The 21,166-nt window shown below is 44.6% G+C and overlaps 1 protein-coding gene across 5 annotated transcripts in view; it reads left to right on the top strand.

The window, feature by feature from the left end:
* Atf1 (activating transcription factor 1) overlaps nt 1-20,913 on the top strand; it is a 38,520-nt gene extending 17,607 nt beyond the window's left edge. For 2 of the 5 annotated variants that reach the window (XM_060388616.1, XM_021658013.2), the window contains 5 exons: nt 5,663-5,763; nt 15,210-15,340; nt 17,031-17,210; nt 17,302-17,461; nt 19,585-20,913. In XM_060388616.1, coding sequence (XP_060244599.1) covers nt 5,663-5,763; nt 15,210-15,340; nt 17,031-17,210; nt 17,302-17,461; nt 19,585-19,729 — 717 coding nt within the window. In that variant the 3' untranslated portion in view covers nt 19,730-20,913. Of the gene's footprint in view, nt 1-5,662; nt 5,764-14,809; nt 14,912-15,209; nt 15,341-17,030; nt 17,211-17,301; nt 17,462-19,584 lie in introns of those variants that run through there. The other 3 variants (XM_060388618.1, XM_060388617.1, XM_021658015.2) reach the window with 2 other exon arrangements.
* Nucleotides 20,914-21,166: the final 253 nt, after the last annotated feature.

Here is a 21,166-nt window from a genome sequence, read left to right as displayed (position 1 = left end):
TTTGGGAGCATGGAGCCAGGAGGAAAAACCTCCTACAATAACATAGGAACAGTTTGACCTGCACAAGTTTGGGTTGAATTATCTTGACATTAAGTAAGGAACTGGGCTGCATAAAGATCAGTGGTACAACGCTTCTAGTTAGCATGCATTAAAGACATTTTCAGAAAGAGAGGATGCCTGTTTTGGGGGCTTGGAGACATAGGTCTTAACCTTTCTAACCTAGAACTCAGCAGAAATTCATCTGCCTATGCCTGTGTGCCACCATGCCCCCAGTCTTAGGTGGACTTCCTGATAAAAGAGCAAGGACCTAGCAATCACTGTTCCTTCTGATAAGAGTCACCCCACATGGGTTTGTCAATAAGTTGAATAGGAAAATGACATCCCTCCTCTCCCCAAAACCCCATATTCTAGCGGCCTTACAACTAGTACAAAACCTTCCTAAAATGTAGATGGTACAATAGTCTCTTTTGAGTGTGAGGTCCTTCATGCTGTAATAGAACACCCAAACCTACCGCTCCTGCCTCACCTGAATTCTCGTGGTGGAGATCCAAAGACCAGGGGGCCAGAGTAAGATCCTGGTGACAGTTAGGGTCTACATAGCCCTGACTGTCCTGGAACTCTATATAAACCAGGATAGTCTCAAACTCACAGAGATCCACCTGCCTCTGCTGCCCAAGTGCTATGATTAAAAGTGTGTACCACTATGTACAGCTTGAGGGAATAACTTTTAAGTTTATGTAAATTTAAATAATTAAAACTGAAAAACATGTTGGCTACTGACTACATACTAAAAAATGCAATCCTAGTTAGGTGTGTTAGTCTCAGCACTCAGGAAGCAGAGGCAGGCAGATCTCTGAGTTCAAAGCCACCCTGGTCTACAGAAAGAGTTCCAGGACAGCCAGGGTTACCCGTCTCGAAAGCAAAGAAAAATGAAACCCTGTCTTGATAACCATTAGACCTATCAATGGCTGTTAATTAATAACGTATCAGCTATACTGTAATTCAGTATTGTTTTTACTGAGTTCTTAATGTATCAAAGCCATTAAATCAACATATAAAGGACAACCAAACAAAGAAGTGAACATTTATTAAAAGAGATTTTAGACTCTTGCAGCATGATAGCCAATGCTATGTTGCTACAGAAGCGGGGGTTGGGAGGGTGTATTCACGCCCCATGCCTTGTGACACCTTAATTTTTATTTTATTTTTATTTTTTAAGAAAAGGTTGCTCTCTGGTTTGGCTGGACTCCTGGTCAGCAAGCTCCAGGAGTCCTCCGCCTCCACCTTTGCAGCACTGGGCCTCGGGCCTGCCCACGTGTGTGCTGCTGTGCCAGGGACTCCGCCGTCCGTGCCATGTACAAGTGCTCTAACCAGCACGCCGTTTCAGCAGCCCTGTGGGGAGTGCTGTGAGCACTGGGGTGTGTGGAGTAAGTTCTGAGGCCCTTCCTGTGGGTGTGGACAGTGTGTGTCACCCCCTGTGATTGCCGACTGGTGTTGTCACAGTTAAGCTTCTTCCACAGAGACCGAAAGGAACACACTTAGGTGTTTGCAAAAGACATTTCTGTGTTGTTGGTGATTTATGTCTCAAGGGGCAGAAAATAAGTTCTGATTTCCTGAAGAGTAAAGCTGCACTAAGTTACTTTCTGGTCAGGACAAACAAGAAATGCTTTTGGCACATGTGTGTGTTCTTTGGCCTTTTGAAGGGTCTGGGGTCACACCAGGGGTTGTTGCATTGTGGAGCAAATCTAGAAAGGTCTCAGGTGGACTCTACAGACTCCCATCAGCGTTCCACACAAATGATAACTGTGTGGTTGAAGTTTACCTGAAACATTTGACTCTTGAGAGAAGACAGTGCCAAGTTGTAGGTTCTGTTACTTTTACTCTTGATTCCTTTGTTTGTTTGTTTGTTTGTTTTTGAGACAGGGTTTCTCTGTGTAGCCATGGCTGTTCTGGACTCACTTTGTAGACCAGGCTGGCCTCGAACTCATAGCAGTTGTCCTCTGTCTGCCTCCCTGAGTGATGGGATTACAGTTGTATGCCACTGGGCTGGGCAACACTGGATTTCTTGAATGTTTTGCAGTCAGGTCTTTCAAGACTGGGCTGAGGATTTAGCTCAGTGGTAGGTGCTTATTAGGCCCTGGGTTTGGCCCTCTTTGGTGTCTGTGGAGGGAGCTGCTGTGTCTGCACTTCATTTTACTTGGAAATGCCCTTTTGTCTCTTCTTCCCTCCTGTCCCTATTCACCTCTGGCAGTGTATCCGGCAGGTCACAGCTAAAGCTCATCCTTCCTTTGCTGCTGTGGCACAGCGCTTCCCCTGTGCAGCTGCCACTGTTGTGACTGGTGTGGCTGCCCAACCCCGAGAGTATGCCTAGTGCTTACTTAACACATGTGCCTCAGAGATGGTCACATCTCAAATGTCTGTAGGGCTGAGAGCACCGTGCCACGTGTATGGGGCTGGGAAGTTTTTGTTAGGTCCATTTTCACTTGCTCTTAGATGTCAGTAAGAGGGTGTGGGCCACTGCCCGCTGTCTTCTTCCCATGTGCAGATCTTCCAGAGGGGTTGCTCTGAGATGCCCTGGTCTTTACACATCCTCGTGCTGCTGTAGTTAGCGCCACTGTGGAACTAGAAGTGAGGCTGCAGGCAAGGGAAGCGAGTGGAAAAGGTGTGTTGTAGAATTTCTGACATACTGCAGTGAAATTACAAGACGTCGTTTGTCAGGGGACAGTTTTTGTTTAGAAGTTAAGGAAATGAAAAATTGTTTTGTTTTGTAGACAGATGACACTGCAGCTCAGGCTGTGCAACTCGGCTAGGTGCTGGGATTACAGGCCTATGTCACCATGCCTGGCTAGAAAGAAACTTTGGTCATTGTTGTTACTGTTTTTGTTTTTCAAGACAGGATTTTTCTGTGTAGCCCTGGTTGTCCTGAAACTTGCTGTGTAGACCAGGCTGGCCTGAAACTTGCTGTGTAGACCAGGCTGGCCTCGAACTCAGATCTGCCTGCCTCTACCTTCCACAGGAGTTCCAGGATTAAAGGCATGTGCCATCACCGCCCAGCTGAAAAGAAACTTTCTTAAAGAAAAGACCCCTTTTCCTGCTGGCACATTCATGAAAAAAACAACAACACACAAACACACACAAAAACATGAATCTTAGCATAAGAAAGTACCTCCCCGGCTGAGTACGGTCATGCACGTCTCTGATCCCAGCGTTCACTTGGAGGCAAAGGCAGGCAGATCTCTTGTTCAAGGCCAACCTGGTCTACAAAGCAAGGCCAGGAAAGCTAGAGAAGCCCTGTCTTGAAGGGAAAGAAAAAAAAAAAGTGTACCTCCCTGAGGTCAGGTACAAGGATTGTCTGTGAAGGTCAAACTGTGCCCCCTCCCCTTTCTTCCCAGTCTCCCCAGTACAGAGCATCTTTCCTATGGTCTCCCACTTTTACCTTCTGGATGCAAGGAGTGGCAGGGTGAGCTGCTGTCGTTTTCCTAAGAGGCTGTCTGGGAAGGAGATGCCACAGCCCTCTTCCTCCTGGCCCTACAGGAACTGCAGGGTTGTTGAAGTGGTGTTTGTTCTGAGCCACAGTCTGGCTGTGTAGCTGAGGCGACTTCAAAGTGCTGGGGTCTCTGCTACGTGACACAAAGCTGCAGTGTTCTTTTTTGTGACAGAGGCAGCTGCCAAGATTTGAGACTACTAAAGATTCCCCTCCTCTTTGCTAGCATCTGGTCTTAAAGGAGATCTATTGCCTTAACTTTAGAAAGTCTGAAGTAAACTTAGGAACAAACTGAAGTGCCTGAAGAAACGAGGCAAGCGGATCTGAGTTCAAGGCCAGCCTGGGCTACAGAGCAAGCCCAGGACAGCCAGAGCTACATAGTGAGACCCTGTCTGGGGAGTTGGGGGAAGTGGATGGAGCATCCTGTGATACCTGAATCATGACAGTGACAGGCCCCTGAGGAACAGGTGCTGGTTCCTATCAGATGCAGATCTGGAAGATATGAAGGGTGCTGAGCTCAGGGGAACACTGGCAGTTGCTTTCTTTTTTGAATAAGGGTCTCTCACTTTTAGCCCAAACTGGCCTCAAAAGCATGGTCGCCCAGCTTCCTTAGTGCTGGGGTCACAGGAATGAGCTGCTGTAGGGCTGGAACCACTCATCAAGAAGGGTGGAGCATCTCTGTGTAACTGGCTAAGGAAAGGGTTTAGACAGCAGACATGCAGAGAGCTGGATTCTGCAGTCAGGTGTCATAGTCCAGTTTAGGCAAATGTTTGGTATTGTAGTTCATTAATTAAGAGTTAAAAATAGGCCAGGCAGTGGTGCACACCTTTAATCCCAGCACTCTGGAGGCAGAGGCAGGTGGATCTCGGAGTTGAAGAAAAGCTAGGGCTACACAGAGAAACCCTGTCTTGGCCGAAAGCTTGGATTTAAAAATAGGTAATGTTTACTGTCTCTACCATGTAAGGTGCCTCACATATATTGGTTAATTGTTAAATGAGACAGCGCTGACTATAGATCTTAAAATTGCATATATCTTAGTGACATCCACTTCTTGCCACCATTTCCTCTCCATCCTTGTATCATGTGATACCGCTGGTTGGTCTTGTCATTACTGCCTTCGCTAATTTTCCGAGGCAGCCTACTCACCTGCCTTATTATTTTCTGATCTTCTTACCAGTCTATTAATGTTAAAGTATTCTTGAGTTAGGTCTGGTTGCCTGTTTACTTTCATGGCTTTAAAGACTTCAAAGACTTCGGCCTTCACACATTTATTTACATTTATTATTTTAAATTATATGAATTTGTTTGTGAGTGCCTACTTGTATATGCAGTTGCCTGTGGAGGCCAGAAGCATCAGATCCTTATGAAGCTGCAGTGTGCCTGCTAGGAATTGAACTCTGGTCCTTTGGACGAACAGTGCAGGCTCCTAATCAGTGAGCTGTCTCCATCCCTGGCCTTCCACGTGCATCCATCTAACACAGCCCTTGATCTGTAGATATGTCTTCAGCAGTCTCCTTGGTGTGGACAGTTGGGTATGTAATAGGCTCTTCAATAGCAAGTGTGAATATGGTTAGAGCCAGATCAGAAGTATCTTTATTTTTTAAGTAGTAGAATAATCGCATTCGAAGATTTATTTATTTAAATGTTTTATGGACATGAGTGCTCTGTCTGCATGTTCACTTGTACCTCAGAAGAGGGATCCCTCTATAGATGGTTGTGAGCTGCCATGTGGCTGCTGGGAATTGAGCGCTGAACCTTTGGAAGAGCAGCCAGTGCTCGTAACTGCTGAGCTGTCTCTCCAGCCTCCCAGTAGCATCATTTTCCTTGAGGTACAAGTGTTATTGTTAGCTCTGGACTACTGTACACTGTGTTCTTTTTCTTTTTGGATTCTTGAGCTAAGGGTTTCTCTGCCCTGAAACTTGCCTTGTAGACCAGGTGTCTTCACACCGACATCTGCCTGCTTCTGCTTCCAAAGTGCTGGGATTAAAGGGTTAAGGCTGCGCACCATGAGGCCCGGTTTGCTGTTTGCTCTTGCGTGTGTGCTTGCTTGTGCCCCTGGAGTGCACCCTCCTCCTTTAAACCTTGGAAGTCATGCACAAGCGGGTCTTCGGGACAGAGGACAGGTACTTGGTTGAAAGTCGGATTCTTCGGCATATTAAAATCGGTTCTGGTTTTTAGGTGTCATCTCTGTCAGAAAGCGAGGAGTCTCAGGACTCATGTGACAGCATAGGCCCCTCAAAGAAAGCTCACGGGATCCTGGCCCGGCGCCCGTCTTACAGGTCAGTACTTCTGTCAAATGTTTTCACACAGTTTTGTGAAAAGCTAAAGATTAAGCTGAAGAGTTTAGATAGTTTAATGACATTGACAGGGCCTTTCTGCCCTAGAGCTCACAGAGATCCACTGCCTCCCTTCCTTTCAGTGCTGCCATTAAAAGTGTGTGTCACCATGCCCTGCTGGTAGTTTGTTTTTTGAGACAGGAGTTCTCCGTGTAGCCCTGGCTGTCCTGGAACTCACCTTGCACACCAGGCTGGTCTCAAACTCAGAGATTCTCCTGCCTCTGCCTTCCGAGTGCCAGGATTTCGGGTGTGCATCACCACTGCCCAGCTCCTGCTGCTAGTTATAACTTTTAACGGCTATGTAAAAGCAGGATTTGCAGGCTGTAGGACCTGGAATACAATGCACGCTCGTTCTCTCTCTGCGCCTGAGCTTTGTCTAGGCCCTTGTGTTCTCTTGTGCCTGGAATACCTCTGCGTTCAGCAAAACTCTTGGATGCACTTAGCGGAAGCCTCTGGTTGCCTCTCCTGACTGACTCAAGCCAAGATCTTTCTTCTGTAGCATTGTTTTAGCACGTGCGTGCGTGTATTTTGGGGTTTATTTTATGTGTATATGTATTTGCCTGCATGAGTTTGTGAGTGTTTTGTGTATTTAGAGGGCTAGAATAATGGACTAAATCCAACTTTTGGCCTGGACTTCTGTATTCAGTGATGTGCCCCAGTTGTTAAGACTTGTCTAGCATGTACAATTGCCTGTGTTTTGTATCCTTGTACACCCCAAGAGATGAGTGTCTACTTAGCTGTTACTGTTAGCCTCTAAGAACAATAACATTGGCTCATTTGGTGGCATGAGCCACTGGAAAGATATGTCAGTGGTAGAGCATTGACCTGTATGTGAAAGGCTCTGGATTTGATCTGCAGTCCCACAGAAGGACAGAGGGGGGATATAGGGCACTCCAGACAGGAATAGACTCTTGAGATTTCATATTGATTAGTGTAGATTTATCACAGACTGTTAAGTCATTAAAAGAAGCAAAAAGTTGGATTTTAAAACTTGTACAGAAACGTTCTTGCATCAAAATACTCGTATTACCACCTACTTCCAGTAAGCAGAAAGCACTTGCAAACAGTAGAAGATGTGAAAGCAGGAGGATGTTGAAGCAAGCCTGAAAAGCTAGTCTAGAGTACAAAAGCTACTCTAGAGTACGTGTCTGCTTTCTGTGTGGTAGAGAGACTTGGCTTGAGTTTCCTTTACTGAGCAGAGGTCAGACTCAGAGAAGAAGCTTTCCAAGGTAAGGCTTCAAGGTGGTTGTAGGTTAGGCTCAGAGCTGAGCTTGGCTGGAAGTCCTCAGATCTGCATGGAAGTGGGCCTCCTGAGAAGTCAGAACCCGTGCTGGGGTAGCTCACCAAGGAAAGGAACTTGAGGCAGTTGTCTCCAGCCTCTGCACTCACACACTTGCGTACAGATAAGCCATAAATATAATAAGCAATAGCAAAAAAGAATCCACAGAAATACCTGGCAGAAAAAAATTCATGAAGGTCAACACCTACTTGTAACATTGTAGCAAATGAAAGCTAGAAATGGCTTCCCGAGCACACTGAAGGATGTAGCCATAGCCCATAGCCTGGTATCCTAGCAACAGATCCAAGGCACTGCAGAGGCTTTGAGCCACAGTAGACAGAAGGCTGCTCAGAACTTGTATAACTAGATTGATAGTTGGCCAAAACAAAGAAAAAAATTTTTTGTAGGATTCAAACAAGACTCAGATTCCAGAATATTGAAAATGTCTGAAATTATTTGTCATACAGAGACCCTGGACCTCCCCCCCCCCCATTGGTGGGGATAATGCCAGCAGCTTCTAACACCTAGATAGCATAGATGTTGGAATTATATGGTAGTCTTTGAAGGGGCTGTTAGAAGAATGTTCTAGCAAGTAAGAGTCAGTACTCTTAATATACATGGGAAGATAGAAACTTTGTTGTAGAGGAACAGGGCTGCTGAAAGATCTTCTAGGTCTATGTAATCTGGCTGGAATACAGACACACCTTTAATCCAGGAGACAAGTAGATCTGAGTTCAAGGCCAGCCTGGTGTAGAGCAAGTTTCAGGTAAAGAAAAGCTTGGGTGTTGGAACACACCTTTAATCCCAGACAATGAAAGTAAAGTTAGTTTGTAGAAAGAAGGTAACCCTTGTTTGAAAGTGATGTTTAATTGAGAGGCAGAGAAAGTGACAAATCAGAATTGTCAGTAGGATACGTCCAACTCTCAGGCAAAGAGAGAGAAAAGGAAGCTACTTCAGGGACAATGCAGAGAGAGAAGAGGCAGTTTTTACCAGCACAGTAATAGAGAGACAGGTTGAGAGAGAGAACTCAAGCGACAACTGTTACAGCATATTTGATTGCATTTGAACCCCCAAACCAAAATGTAAAACCTTGTTTCTTTGGTGTGGCTGAGCCCTAGCAACACTTAACCCAAGAGCTTTCTGTATGGATTTAATAGTCAACCCTAGGCCAAGAGGCTGAGTGAGAAATCAGCTGACAGGGATTAAAGATGGGGAGGGGTTTGAGTTGAGGGGTGTTAAGACTGTGTAGAGGAGAAGAAAGGGCTGTTAGCTCAAGCTCTGGCTTTAGTTTAGGCTTCAGTTCCTCAGCTCTCCGACTTTTGGAGCTTTGTGCTGGTAAGCCTTTGGCCTTGGGTTTTTTGGGTTTTTTGTTTTGGTTTGGTTTGGTTTTTGGCAATAGAAAAAGTAGTATTCTCTCAATTGAAATTTTAAAAAAGTTTGTTTGAAAATATGAAATTATATTTACCTTTAGGTATATTTATTTTTAGATTATTTTAAATTTTTGCCTGCCTTTTGTAAATGGCTTTTAAAATTAAATCATTGTAATTTCTTTGTGTCTGCCTCTGTCTCCCAAGTGTTGGGATCAAAGGCATGTGCTTTCCTAGTACTGGGATCAAAGGTGTGAGCGACCACACCTGGATCTAAGTTTTTCTCTACTTGGAACTTGATCTGTATGGATCAGGCTGTCGATGAACTCAGAGGTGCATGCTTCAGTCTTCTGGACTGAGATTAAAGGTGTGCACCACCACCACCCTGCTCAGTTATAACCCTGGAATTTAAAGAGCAACTAAATTATAGGGATCCGCCTATCTCTGCTAGGTTATTAAAGGCACAGACTGCCACCACCCTGCTCAAATTTTCATCTTAGCTCTAATTTGTTATTCAAAACATTTTAAATCTCCTCTTTTAAAATACCAAGCAGCAAAAATATCCTTTTTATTTAAGAAAACTATTCTTCATACGTTAGTTTGAACTGAATTACCAAGCTATAATAATAATGAACTATATAATAATGAACTAGCGCCTCTTTTTATTCAGGAGATCTCTCTTGTTCAAATCTAATCTTTATCAGTTTAGATGATATCCATAACCTTTCTTCTCCTGTGGAAACAAAGGCAAAACCTCTTCCCAAACGTGTAACACATATCCTGGTTTCCATTCTGAGGTCAACACATCTTTAAAATATACAGGCTGATTTAATTCAGCAGGTTTTTTTCCATTATCTGATGTCTCTGCAGCTGGTGTTCCCTTTTCATTAGCATTTAAAGTTAAAGCACTGTGTAATCCATCTCTGGGGGACTTTATTGTCCACTTCTGTTTATTAATATCTCTTAAAGTGCAATTAGAACTTTCAATAACTGCTTATCTTGTAGGATTGTGTGTTATACCTGTAATATGTTTTATGTTGTAAATGCAAAAAAACTATTTTGTTTTACTAGAGACATGCTGGCGCATTAGTTTGTACAGATGCCCCCATGATAGCCATAATTTCTAATAAATGTGTATAATTACAGAATTGGCCATTTCAGAACTTAAAGCAGTTGCCCTCGGAAATCCTGAATATGTATCTATGGTATGATGTATGTACTTTAATTTTCCAAACTCTGCAAAATGAAACATGTCCATTTGCCAAATTTCATTTCTTTGAGGACCTTTTGGGTCTTCTTGCAAGTAATGGAGTTTGGTCATACAAAGAACAAGTAGAACATTGCCATGTAATTTCCTTAGCTTGTTGCCAAGTGATAGAAAAATCTTTCTTCAAACCTTTGCTGTTAACATGGTGTTCCTTGTGAAATTCTGAGACTTCTAGCACATTTCCTACTAACAGCTGATGAATTTCATCATTACCTTTTGCTAGGGGCCCTGGTAGACGCATATGAGATCTGATAGGTGTTATGATACAATGGATAATTTCTAATTTACTTGTTGTAATTGAATAAATATAAGTTAATGCTGTATCATCCAGAATAAGCTCCGCGGTTTCAACATGTAAAACAACTCTTTCTGCCTATTTTGAGTAGGTAACTGTATTAAGAGACCAGGAAAATCATATAATATCATTAGAATGGCATACAACTCCTGAATCACAAGGGCCCTGAGCCACTTTACTTAGTTTTCCTGATTTATATAACTCACCTTTCCTGAATTATTTGCATCAACAAAATGTAGGTGCTCCAGAAATTGGTGTCTTGTTTATTATATGAGGGAGAATCCAATTAGTTCTCTTTATAAATTGAAGTTTCTTGCTTTTGGGATATTTGTTGTTCATGTCTCCCCAAAAATTACTGCTCACTCTTTGCCAGTATTTCTGCAATTTCAGCATTAAAAGGTACCACAGTTTCTGCTGAGTCTATTCCTGCTAATTGATGAAGTTTTCCTTTCAGAATCAATTCAGAAATATTTCCTTTAATTTTTTTTACTCTGTGTGCTAAAAATATCTATTCTATAAAATCACTACTTCTCTCTGCATAAGAATTCCCATGGGAGAATGGGCAGAAGGCAAAATAACCAGAATAGGGTCCAGTTTAGGATCCAGGTGATTCACACCTGTTTCCTTTACTTTCTTTTCTGTCAGAGCCAGTTCTCTCACAGGCTCAGCTGATAATTTTCTTGGACTATTGAAGTTCTTATCACTTTGTAAGGTTTTAAATAAATTACTCAGCTCTTGAGCAGTTAATCCAGTTGTGGGAAGTAGCCAGTTAATATCTAATAGCAATGTTTGAAAATCATTAAGAGTTTGCATTTGATCTGTCCTGATTTGTACTTTCTGTAGTTGAATTTCCTGTAAACCTATCTTATATCCTAGATAATTGATAGAATCTTCTCTTTGTATTTTTTCTGGAGCAATTTGTAATCCCATCAAGGCAAAAATCTCTTTACTTCAAACATTTTTTTTAAGGTATTTGCATCTGAATCAGCCAGTAGGATACCATCCATGTAAGGGTAAATTTTGGATTGAGGAAACAGAATTATTTCTAATGGCTGTTGTACAAAATACTGGCACAGGTAGGAATGCTTAACAGGCCTTGTGGTAAGCACCTTCCAGTGACATCTCTTAACAGGCCTTGTGGTAAGCACCTTCCAGTGACATCTCTTAACAGGCCTTGTGGTAAGCACCTTCCAGTGACATCTCTTAACAGGCCTTGTGGTAAGCACCTTCCAGTGACATCTCTTAACAGGCCTTGTGGTAAGCACCTTCCAGTGACATCTCTTAACAGGCCTTGTGGTAAGCACCTTCCAGTGGCATCTCTTAACAGGCCTTGTGGTAAGCACCTTCCAGTGGCATCTCCTCAAAGGACCACTATTACTCTAAGTCAGCACTCTGCAAGCAAGCCTTTCCCTGTCCTGCTCATGCAGAGGTGCTGTGAAAAAAACTATCAAAGGCCATGACTTAGATAATAAAGAAGACAACAGGATTCCAGGCTGTAAAGAGCCCAGTGGCCGAATCAACTTATTTATAGCTCTTAAATCTGTTAACACCTTCCATTTTCCTGACTTTTTATAACACACACAGGAGAAGTCCGTGGACTGGTAGCTTCTTCAGTGTGCTGAGCATTTAGCTGCTATTGCACCAACTATTCTAGAACCTTTGATTTTTCTTTTGTAATAGGCCATTGATCCACCCATGTAGGCTTGTCATTAGCCATTTTAACGGTAGGGCAACTGGAACCTTTGAAAGACCTGTTGTGTCCTGCTTATAGGACAACCTGGACAGTCTGTGATTGTTCTCAACAATACCTTTTAATATTTTTCTCAGAAGCATACTTTATTTTTTAGTTTCTGATATTGGAGATTAATCTGTGTTTTCCATTGCTGTAACAAATTGCGTCCCCATAAATTCATGGCTCTATTAGCCACACATGGCTTTAATTTTTCTATTTGTCCTTCTGGCCCTATGCACTTAAGCTATTTTTACCCTTCAGCTCGAAGCCCCTTCTGTTTAATCCCTGTCAGCGGTTTCTCAAACCACCTCTTGGCCTAGGGTTGACTTTATTAAATCCTGTGTACAGAAAGCTCTTGGATTAAAGGTGTGTGCTAGGGCTCAGCCACAACAAAGAAACAGGGTTTTTACACTTCACAATTTTGGGGGTTCACAATGCGATCAAATACCCTGCAATTGAATGCGCTAGAGGATGAAAGGAGCCAGGAGACTAGAGCAGATTGCTAGAGTTAGTTTGAGGCCAAGTGTAGGAATTCAAGAGCCTCCTGGTTCATGTGAGCATCAGTCCTGTTGTGACTGACCCTGTTTCCACAGAGGTACCTGCCACCTCCTTCTCTATGTAGGTCCCTGAGCTCTGAGAAGGGTTGATAAAGACCTCCCTTTAGGGCTGAGTCAAGCCTCTTGCCCTCTGCACAATGTCTGAGTTGCAGGTCTCTGTTCATCTGATGCAAGAGATTTCTATGGTGAGGGGTGCTCTGACCTGAGTCTAGATAGCCTTGGGTGGCCACTGGAGGTTTCCCTGAGAGACTGGCTCTGTGGTTCAACAGACATCACAGAGGAATGGAGATGGGCTGGAGGGAAAGGGTAAAAGGGGCTGCCGGAAGCTAGGCTGACAGTTCAGTGGAGCTAGACCTTAGGTGGAGTATGCCCATAATCCTAAGTGTGGAGACTGAGGCAGAAGGTGGCTGGAAGATCAGTGGTGCTTTTGGGGCCACAGAACCTAGCTAGCAGTGCCCAGCCTTGCTCTTTGGAGTCATGTGAGTTCTCTTAAGAGACACGTCTCTCTTCGGACCAGTCCTCTTTCTGGAGGAGTAGGGAAGCTGCTTGATATTCGTGCCTGTAACTCGTGTACTTGATTCCAGGGTTCCTTGCAACTGTGGTATCCTAATCTTAGTCTCTTGTTTCCAAGGGAGTATCTTGGGGAGTCTGGAAAGGTGTCCTTAGATTCTCTCCTGTTGGAGATTCTGCTGGCAGCTTTTTTGTTTGTTGGTTCGTTGGTAGGTTTTTGGTTTTTGTTTTAGAGAGAGTGTTTCTCTGTGTAGTCCTGGGCCTATTCTGTTGAGCAGGCTGACCTGGAGCTCACACAGATCAGCCTGCCTCTGCCCCCCCAAGTGCTGGGATCGCAGACATGCGCAACTAGGCTCAGCTTGGCAGCTTTTTTTTAGACAAATTGTGGCTTCTCTAAGGGACTTACTGTTAGTACCAGTGAAATGATGATGCACATAGCAGATTTAAATGAAAGAGGTTTTTCATGGTGATGAAGACAGAGAAGGAGAGAGCCAGACATGATGTGGGATGGGAGGGAGTAGCCCGACAGAGAAAGGGGAGAGGGCAAGAGACAAGGGGGCAAGAGAGTGACAGAGTTGCGTGTTGGTCCTTTTAAGGAGCAACATAATCACACCTGCCAGGTGTGGCTACTTGGCAGGTGACACATGATGACATCATCGGTTGCTAGGTAACCCAGAAGCAGGCTGCCTAAATATTAACATTCCTCCCTTTTTCTATAATTAAAAAATGAGGAGCTGGGGCTGCTTCTCATGTGAGGCAAATTAAAGTATATAAATTTAGGTTTATTGGAAGCAGCTCTTGGTTACCATGCAAGGGGATGAGAGATCAAGAGAGGGAAAAAAAAAGTAGTAGCAACAAAAAGTCCAGATTACATGGTCAAGAGAAGGAGGGGAAGCCCCTGCCCTGGAAAGTTTAGGGTAGAGGGTTGTCAGTAGAGAGTTGCCAGCCACGCAAGGCAGCAGGTAGGGACTGAGGAATGCTGGGAGAAGCTGCAGCTGCTTGTCCTGGGCACACCATTTCAGCCTTTTGTTAGATTCTTACATCTCTTCTGGTTACTTACACTGCTGACACTGGGTGCACTGTAAGGAGGTCAAAAGGCTGAAATGCTGGCCAAGTCCAGGAAGAACAGGCTGTTTTGATGCTGTCCAGGGTTTGTGAGAACATCCATGGGAGGGAGGGAAAGTGCAGGTTCACCTTGATGGAAGTCTGTGAGGTCAGACCGGGACACCCATAGTAGCTGCTTTGGTGCTGCTGTGGATATAGGAAACACCTGGGTCTGGCAGAATACTGAAACATATATATAGGCAGAAGACAAAGTAGGTTATGTAGATTATGAAGGAAATTTCTTTGGGTGTACATTTAAAACTTTTGGGAGAGCAAACAGAGGTGGAAGGTTTGGATTAGAGACTTGAACATGGGAACCTTCACCTAACTCAGGGAACCTCCATTTACCCAATCATTGGCAGTCATTAAAAAGGCTTTGCTTTGGATCTGTCATCTAAGGAAAGTGAGGCCAAGTTTGGTTACAGAAGTGTGTAAGCTTAGAGGCCCCTAAAGCGGGTGATAGGTGTAGAAATCTGAAATTCTCCAGAAGACATCCCAGAGGAGAATCTGGAGGGACGGATGAATGGATATTCCCGTTGGGCAGGTAGGAGTCAGTGACCTGTCAGAGTATCCCAAGAGCAGGGTTTGACACAGTAGAGTCCTTGCAGTGTCAGCCAGTAACAAACTGCTTCAGGAACAGTGGGCGCTGGTGGTCTATGCTGTGTGTGCTTTGCTGCCTGCAACCATGAGTATGTACCTCTGTCAGTTAACCGCTGTGATGTGAGTAGCTGTTGGCCTGAGAGATCAGGGCTCTCCGCCCCGCCCAGACAGCAGAGAGTAGGTTGGTTAAAGCTAGCATCCCCAGGGTCACGTGAGAATGAGTCACAGTGGAAGTTCTGAGATTTAAATTTCAGCTCTCAGCATGTGGTGACTCAGCTCTCTTGTGACTCTGGGACCTGGCTCCTGGCTCAGCAGCACGCTGACTTTAACGACCACCCGCTCCTCAGGAGAATTCTAACCGGTTGATTCAGTAGAGCACGGTGAGCTGGTTTGGGGCTGGCTTCTGCTCTCGGCTAGTCTCTTCTGTCTTTTGACATGGCCCCTTACTGTGTGGCCCAGACTCGGTTCGGATTCTTGGGCCAAATAGTCCTGTTGCCTCGGCCTGCGAACTGTGAGGCACGCACCACACCCAGTTAGATTACTTCACTTTTAACCTGTACAGGTGTGGGGGCTCTCGGGAGGCTGGGTGGTTGGATGTGATCAGAGATGGTGGGAGAGAGTGGCTAATGTTTTCTTTTTGTGTGGGTGTTGTCATTAACACGGTTCTATTTTTTACAGGAAAATTTTGAAAGACCTCTCTTCTGAAGATACACGGGGCAGAAAAGGAGACGGAGAAAATTCTGGCCTCTCTGCTGTCACTTCTATGTCTGTTCCGACCCCCATCTATCAGACGAGCAGCGGACAGTACAGTATGTATAGGAATTGCTCCTGGATGATAAATGCACCAAACTAACTTGTTGAAAGAAATGTCCATAGAAGCTGGGTGTGGTGGCACACGCCTTTAATCCCAGTGGTCGGATCTCTGTGAGTTCAAGGACAGTGGGGCTGCAACACAGAGAAACCCTATCTTGAAAACAAAACAAAAAGAATGTGTACAGGAAGACTGCTGTGCTTGAGGGTGTTTGAGGATTAGCACATGTAGGAAAGCTTTTCCTCTCATTTCTTCCTTACGACAACTTTGTGAGGTAGGCATTGACAGTGGGTGAGGACAGACTTAGGAGGTAGGGTTTTCTCCTCTCACTTGGGATATGGAGACTTACAGCTCATAAGTCAAGGCCAGCTACGAAAAAAACAGTTGTCTCTCCCCAAAATTAGATATTGTCTCCAATGTCACATGGCTTTTAAGTAATGGAGTGTTCGGATCTGTTATCTGGATCTAGAGATAGGATTTCCCTTCCCCCAGACTGTACCTCTCACAAGTGTTCTTTGGCGTATGTCTGTGACCTTAATACTGGTAGAAACTAACATTTTGATAACTTTTATAATAAAAGATTACACATGGGCTGGAGAGGTGTCTCAGCAGTTAAGAAAGAGCATGGACCTCTTTCCAGAGGTCCTGAGTTCGATTCCCAGCACCCAGAGTGCCTCACATTCGGTATTCTGTCATGTAGGCACACATGGAAACAGAGTACTCTAGGATATAAATACACACACTAAAAAGTTGTGTTTGTTTTTTGTTTTTGTTTTTTTTAAGAAAGGATTAAACATGAAAATTGAATTTTCAGTTTGAAGTTAAGGAAGAAAAAGAAGTGAGATAATGTCAGTGGCCTGAGTGCTGCAGTGAGTTTTTGTCCCGGCCTGCCAGTACTCACACAGGCTTTCCTTCTGTACTTCCAACCACAGTGTTCGTGTTTATCCTTCGGGGTCTAGCATTACCTCATGCAGATAGTCATACAGCTGACCTCCTCATTCCTGTGTTTAAGTGTTACTTAAAGGGAAAACTCTTTCTAAGGCTGATTTGTCTTGTGTGCTTGTGTATGTACATGTGTGCATTGGGGCCTGCACACGGGCCAGAAGAGGAAGCCGGGCTCTCCCTAGACCTGACACAGCAAGCTCCAGCAGTGTGGCCCCACACCTCCGAACTAGAGTTACAGAGGCACATAGGGTGCCGGACTTAGCACATGAGCGCTGGGCTCTTGAACCCTGGTGCTGCTGGCTCCACAGAAACCCTTTAACCAGCGGGCCATTTCTCCAGTGTGGGACAGCGCCCCGTGCTTCCCTTCTCCTCTGGGGTTCTGGACATGTGGGAAATTGGGAGCTGTGGTTGCGGAGGTGACAGTGTGAGGGCTGAATGTGCTGCCTCATTTGTGCCCTAGAGTTCTGTGACATTAACAATTAATGTAAAATGCCCCTGGATCCCAAAATGTACTGTTTTTATGATTCATTGTGTATTACATAGCTTGAGACTAAATCTCAGGTAGTATGTGTAAAAATCTTTTTACAAAGACATTGCTATTTCGTTTTTTTTCTGGTTTACCCAGAGTGGCCAATGATTTAACCAGCTAGAACTGCATTCAACCTATTTTTACATTTTTTTATGCCCTTCTTTGAATTCGTGTGTTGTGTAGCCATATGACCACTTCCTCTCTTTGGTTAAAGTTGCCATTGCCCCCAACGGAGCCTTGCAGTTGGCCAGTCCAGGCGCAGATGGAGTGCAGGGCCTGCAGACGTTAACCATGACAAACTCGGGCAGTGCTCCGCAAGGCACGCTCCTGCAGTGCGCACAGACCTCGGACGGACAGCAGATACTTGTCCCGACCAACCAGGTGGTTGTGCAGAGTAAGTGTGTGCACCGCGGCCCCCCCTCCCAGCGACGGGTGTCCCGGCCTATCTCTGAGGCCTCAGGAGTAACTCCGCTTTGACTCCACAGCTGCATCAGGAGATATGCAGACTTACCAGATCCGCACCACACCGTCTGCTACGTCACTTCCACAGACCGTGGTGATGACATCGCCTGTGACTCTTACGTCCCAGACAACGAAGACAGATGACCCCCAACTGAAGAGAGAAATACGGCTGATGAAAAACAGGTCAGTAGAAACTATTCTCAGTACTCTGTATCACCTAGGTGGATAACCAGGGAAGAGGCTGGCATCAGCCCTGTTGTGCGCTAGGTTCTGTCCGATGGACGTTTGGAGACTATTCTTACCCATTGGATCAGTGAGTTCCTTGGTTAGCCTCTGTATTAAATTAACTCTGTGATACAGAGTTCTTCAGTTTTACTCTAGAATAATAGTGTTGCTTCGTGGATGGAGAGATGAGATGGCTCAGTGATTAAGAGCACTGGCTGCTCTTCCAGAGGACCCAGATTACCAGCACCTACATGGCAGTTCCCACCCGTCTGTCACTCCATTTCTAGAGGGTCTGACATCTCCTGGGGGCTCTCTGGACAATGCATGCATGCAGTGTGCATTCATGAAGGCAGAGCAACCATGTACATAAAAATGAATATTTTTTTTTTTTTAAAAAGGGAAACAGCATTGGCAGGAGCTTTTCAAACAGCACGTTCTTCTTTAGGTTCACAGCTCAATGCAATGATACAGGCATGCCCTAGAGAGTCTGTGGTGTGGCTCCAGACCACGGCCCAGCAAGCCGGGCAGAGCAGGAGCCCAGCATACACAGTAGTCATGTGTGAGCTACGCTCGAGTCGCCGAGGGCCCTGAAGAGACAAGGCGGGCGCTGTGATGTATGCAGCTAGCAGCACCAGCCAGCACCGGAGCCTTCCTAAAGCGTGCTGTGCCACCTGGGCTGGGTGTTAATAGCTGCCTCGTGAAGTGACCTTCTCCTTCGCCGCGGAGCTCTCTGTAGCGTGCTGTGCTGGTGGGGAGCATTTTACCCAGTACAGCAAGTCTACGTAGTGACAAATCCTGTGTCACTTCACACCCCCTTCAAGAAACTCTTTATTTATCATGTGAAGCAGCTTGTCTTTTCAAGTTTGAATTTTACCAAAAGATAGCAGTAGGGGCTAAAAGGTAGGAGCACGTGCCACTTTGGTTTGCTGTTTTGTTGTTGTTGTTGTTGTTGTTTTGGTTTTTTTGTTTTTTTTTTTTTTTTGGACTTGTGAGACAAGGTCTTCTCTTCTCTTACTACGGAGCTCTAGCTGTCCCAGAACTCACAGAGATCTGCCTGCTTCTACTTCTGTTGATGTTTTTACTCCCCCAGAAATCACAGTTATTACGGTATTTGAGTTCTGTCTCTGTCTACATTCTGTCTACAAGTTTTCTGTTTACTTTTCCCATATCCTCCGGTTTGTGTTTTGAGTCAAGATCTCTCTTGGTGACCTAGGCTGGCCTCAGACTTACTAGTCTTCCTGTGTCAGCCTCTCAGTCCTGGGTTTACAGGAACATGGCAGCTGTGACCTTAAAAATACTTGCTAAATGAATAAGGCTTGAGAATGGAAATTAGTTCATTGGTTACAGAACGGGTGCTGTCAGCGTGTGAGTGTGGCATTGATCTTCCGAGCCAGGGTGGTCTTCAGGACTTAGGGCTAGCCTAGGCTATACAGCAAGAACTCAGCTAGAAGTGTTAGTTGAAGCTGACTGGGTGACATGGACTGGTGACATTGCTGGTAGAGAGAGCTGGCTAGCAGGGTAGAGGGGGCTTCTAGGAGCTGGGTCTCAGTAGGGCTTATGCATGTGTTCACTAGAATGGATAGAATTTGCTGCTTCAGGTTTATGTATTGACCAGGAATGGTGCCTCACACTTAGAATCCCAGCAAGGCTGAACTAGGAGAATGTCTAGGCCAGCTTTGTCTAAAGAAAATTGTCTTTTTGTGTGTGGGTATGCATGTGCCGGTGAAAGCCAGAAATGTCTTTTAAGCCCCCAAATTGTAGTTATAGTTATGCCACATAGGTGCTGGGAACCGAGCTTTGGCCTTCTGCAATAACTGCAAGTGCTCTTAACCATTGAGCCATCTCTTCTCCAAAGGGTTTGTCTTAATTTTTCTAGGAGGAATTTGGGGGTAGTGGCATGTGCTTATAATCCCATCATTGAGAAGGAGAGGATGAGGCAGGGGGATTACAGGTTTGAAGCCAACTTGGACTACACAGTAAGACCATGTCCACTAAACAAAGTCAAGAAATAGCGGGGGTGGGGGGTGATGAGGGAACATTCCCTACATGCATTTTCCTGATGTTTTAACGCTCGTGTTTAGAGAGGCTGCCCGGGAATGCCGCCGGAAGAAGAAGGAGTACGTGAAGTGCCTGGAGAACCGCGTGGCCGTTCTGGAAAATCAAAACAAAACCCTAATAGAAGAGCTGAAGACCCTGAAGGATCTTTATTCTCATAAAAGTGTTTGATTCTTTAAAGAGAAAGTATTTTTGTGGACTTCCTTAAAAATTAGGTGGATTTTTTTTTTTTTTTTTTTTTTTTTTTTGTGTGTGTGTGTGTGTGTGGAGTCCTGTAAATTCAAAAGTCAAAGCAGCCACTTTGTGTTAGGTTCTTACAGTGCAGAGGTGGCGGAGGCTGAGTGGAAGCGACCTTCAGGGGGCTGCTGGCACAGCCGGGAGCTCAGAAAGGAGAAGGTGATAAAGCAGGCGATTCCCGCCAAGTCTGGGTTCTCACTGTTTTTCAAGACATGCCTTTTTCGTGTGTGTGTGTGTGTGTGTGTGTTTCATTTCTGCCAATAAATTTTAAATTACAAATGTAAAAGCAAGCATAACGTTACTAAGTGTGTAAATTATGGGGGCTGTTGTACTGTCTGTCAGGTGTGCTAAATGAGCTAACCTTTGGTTTTGTTGGACGGGTTTGAGAAGCATCCTAAAAGGCATAGAGGTACAAGATCCTACAGTGGTCTGTAACATTCTTATCGGAATGGAAAGAGACTGTCTGCAAGTTTGATAGTTTTAAATAGTTCTTTGCCTCCTCTGATGAGGGCAATTTTCACAAGTATATGATAAATTCGCTTTTTGATTCTCTAACCCTGTATGCAGTTGAAGATCCTTACTTCCTCTTTTGTGCTTTAATGGAATGAAGTGTTTACAAAAGCCCTTAAAATGTTTTAAATAGCCTGAAGATGCACAACAAACCAAAGCTTTCCCGAGAGGAATTTCTAATCCTCTTCCCATAAGGCTCATCGGTTCTAAAATAGTTACTGAGGCAACTTTACATTGAGACGCTGTGTAATGTCGCCTGTGGTACCTTTATAAGAGAAGTGACTGCCGATATATTTTTATAGTGAATCTTTATAAATTCTAATGTTGAGTTTTTAATGATTATTTTAAATGTTTATATAGTTTGTTTAGTAAAAGAGTTTGTATCTGAAAGTATCATTTTTATATTATGAGAAGAGTAAAGTTTTCAATTGGCTGGTATTTGAGCGTGTGTCCTCTATAAAGCCTCTGTAGAGCTCAAGCTGCGGTCAGTGCGCCAGCGTCTAACCTCTATGTTCTAATCTGCGTACACTGGAACTGTACTGCAGAACTGTTTTGCGCCCGCACAGTTGTTTCATATCGCCTATGAGATTAAAGAACATTTGATAAAATTGTTTGCTGAATTCAAAATGTAATGTGCGACATACGCACCCAGGCTTGTAGACAGCGCAGGGCAGGACCCTGAGGAGTCACTTAGCCTTAAAGCACAGCTAGATTCAAAGCCCTGGTCTAGGTGGGCCTTGATTCAGAACCAGTTAGGCTGGACGAGCTTAGGAAAGCTGCTGACCTTAGGGACCTGGGGACATCCCGCCAGGGCGCAGTCACCCAGTCAGTTTGCCATTCGTGGGACTGACCACTTTAGCA

Source organism: Meriones unguiculatus, chromosome 8 (genome assembly GCF_030254825.1).
Source record: "Meriones unguiculatus strain TT.TT164.6M chromosome 8, Bangor_MerUng_6.1, whole genome shotgun sequence".
NCBI lineage: Eukaryota > Metazoa > Chordata > Mammalia > Rodentia > Muridae > Meriones > Meriones unguiculatus.
The sequence above is the reverse complement of the archived record's forward strand: the minus strand, read 5'-3'. Positions and strand labels throughout refer to the sequence as shown.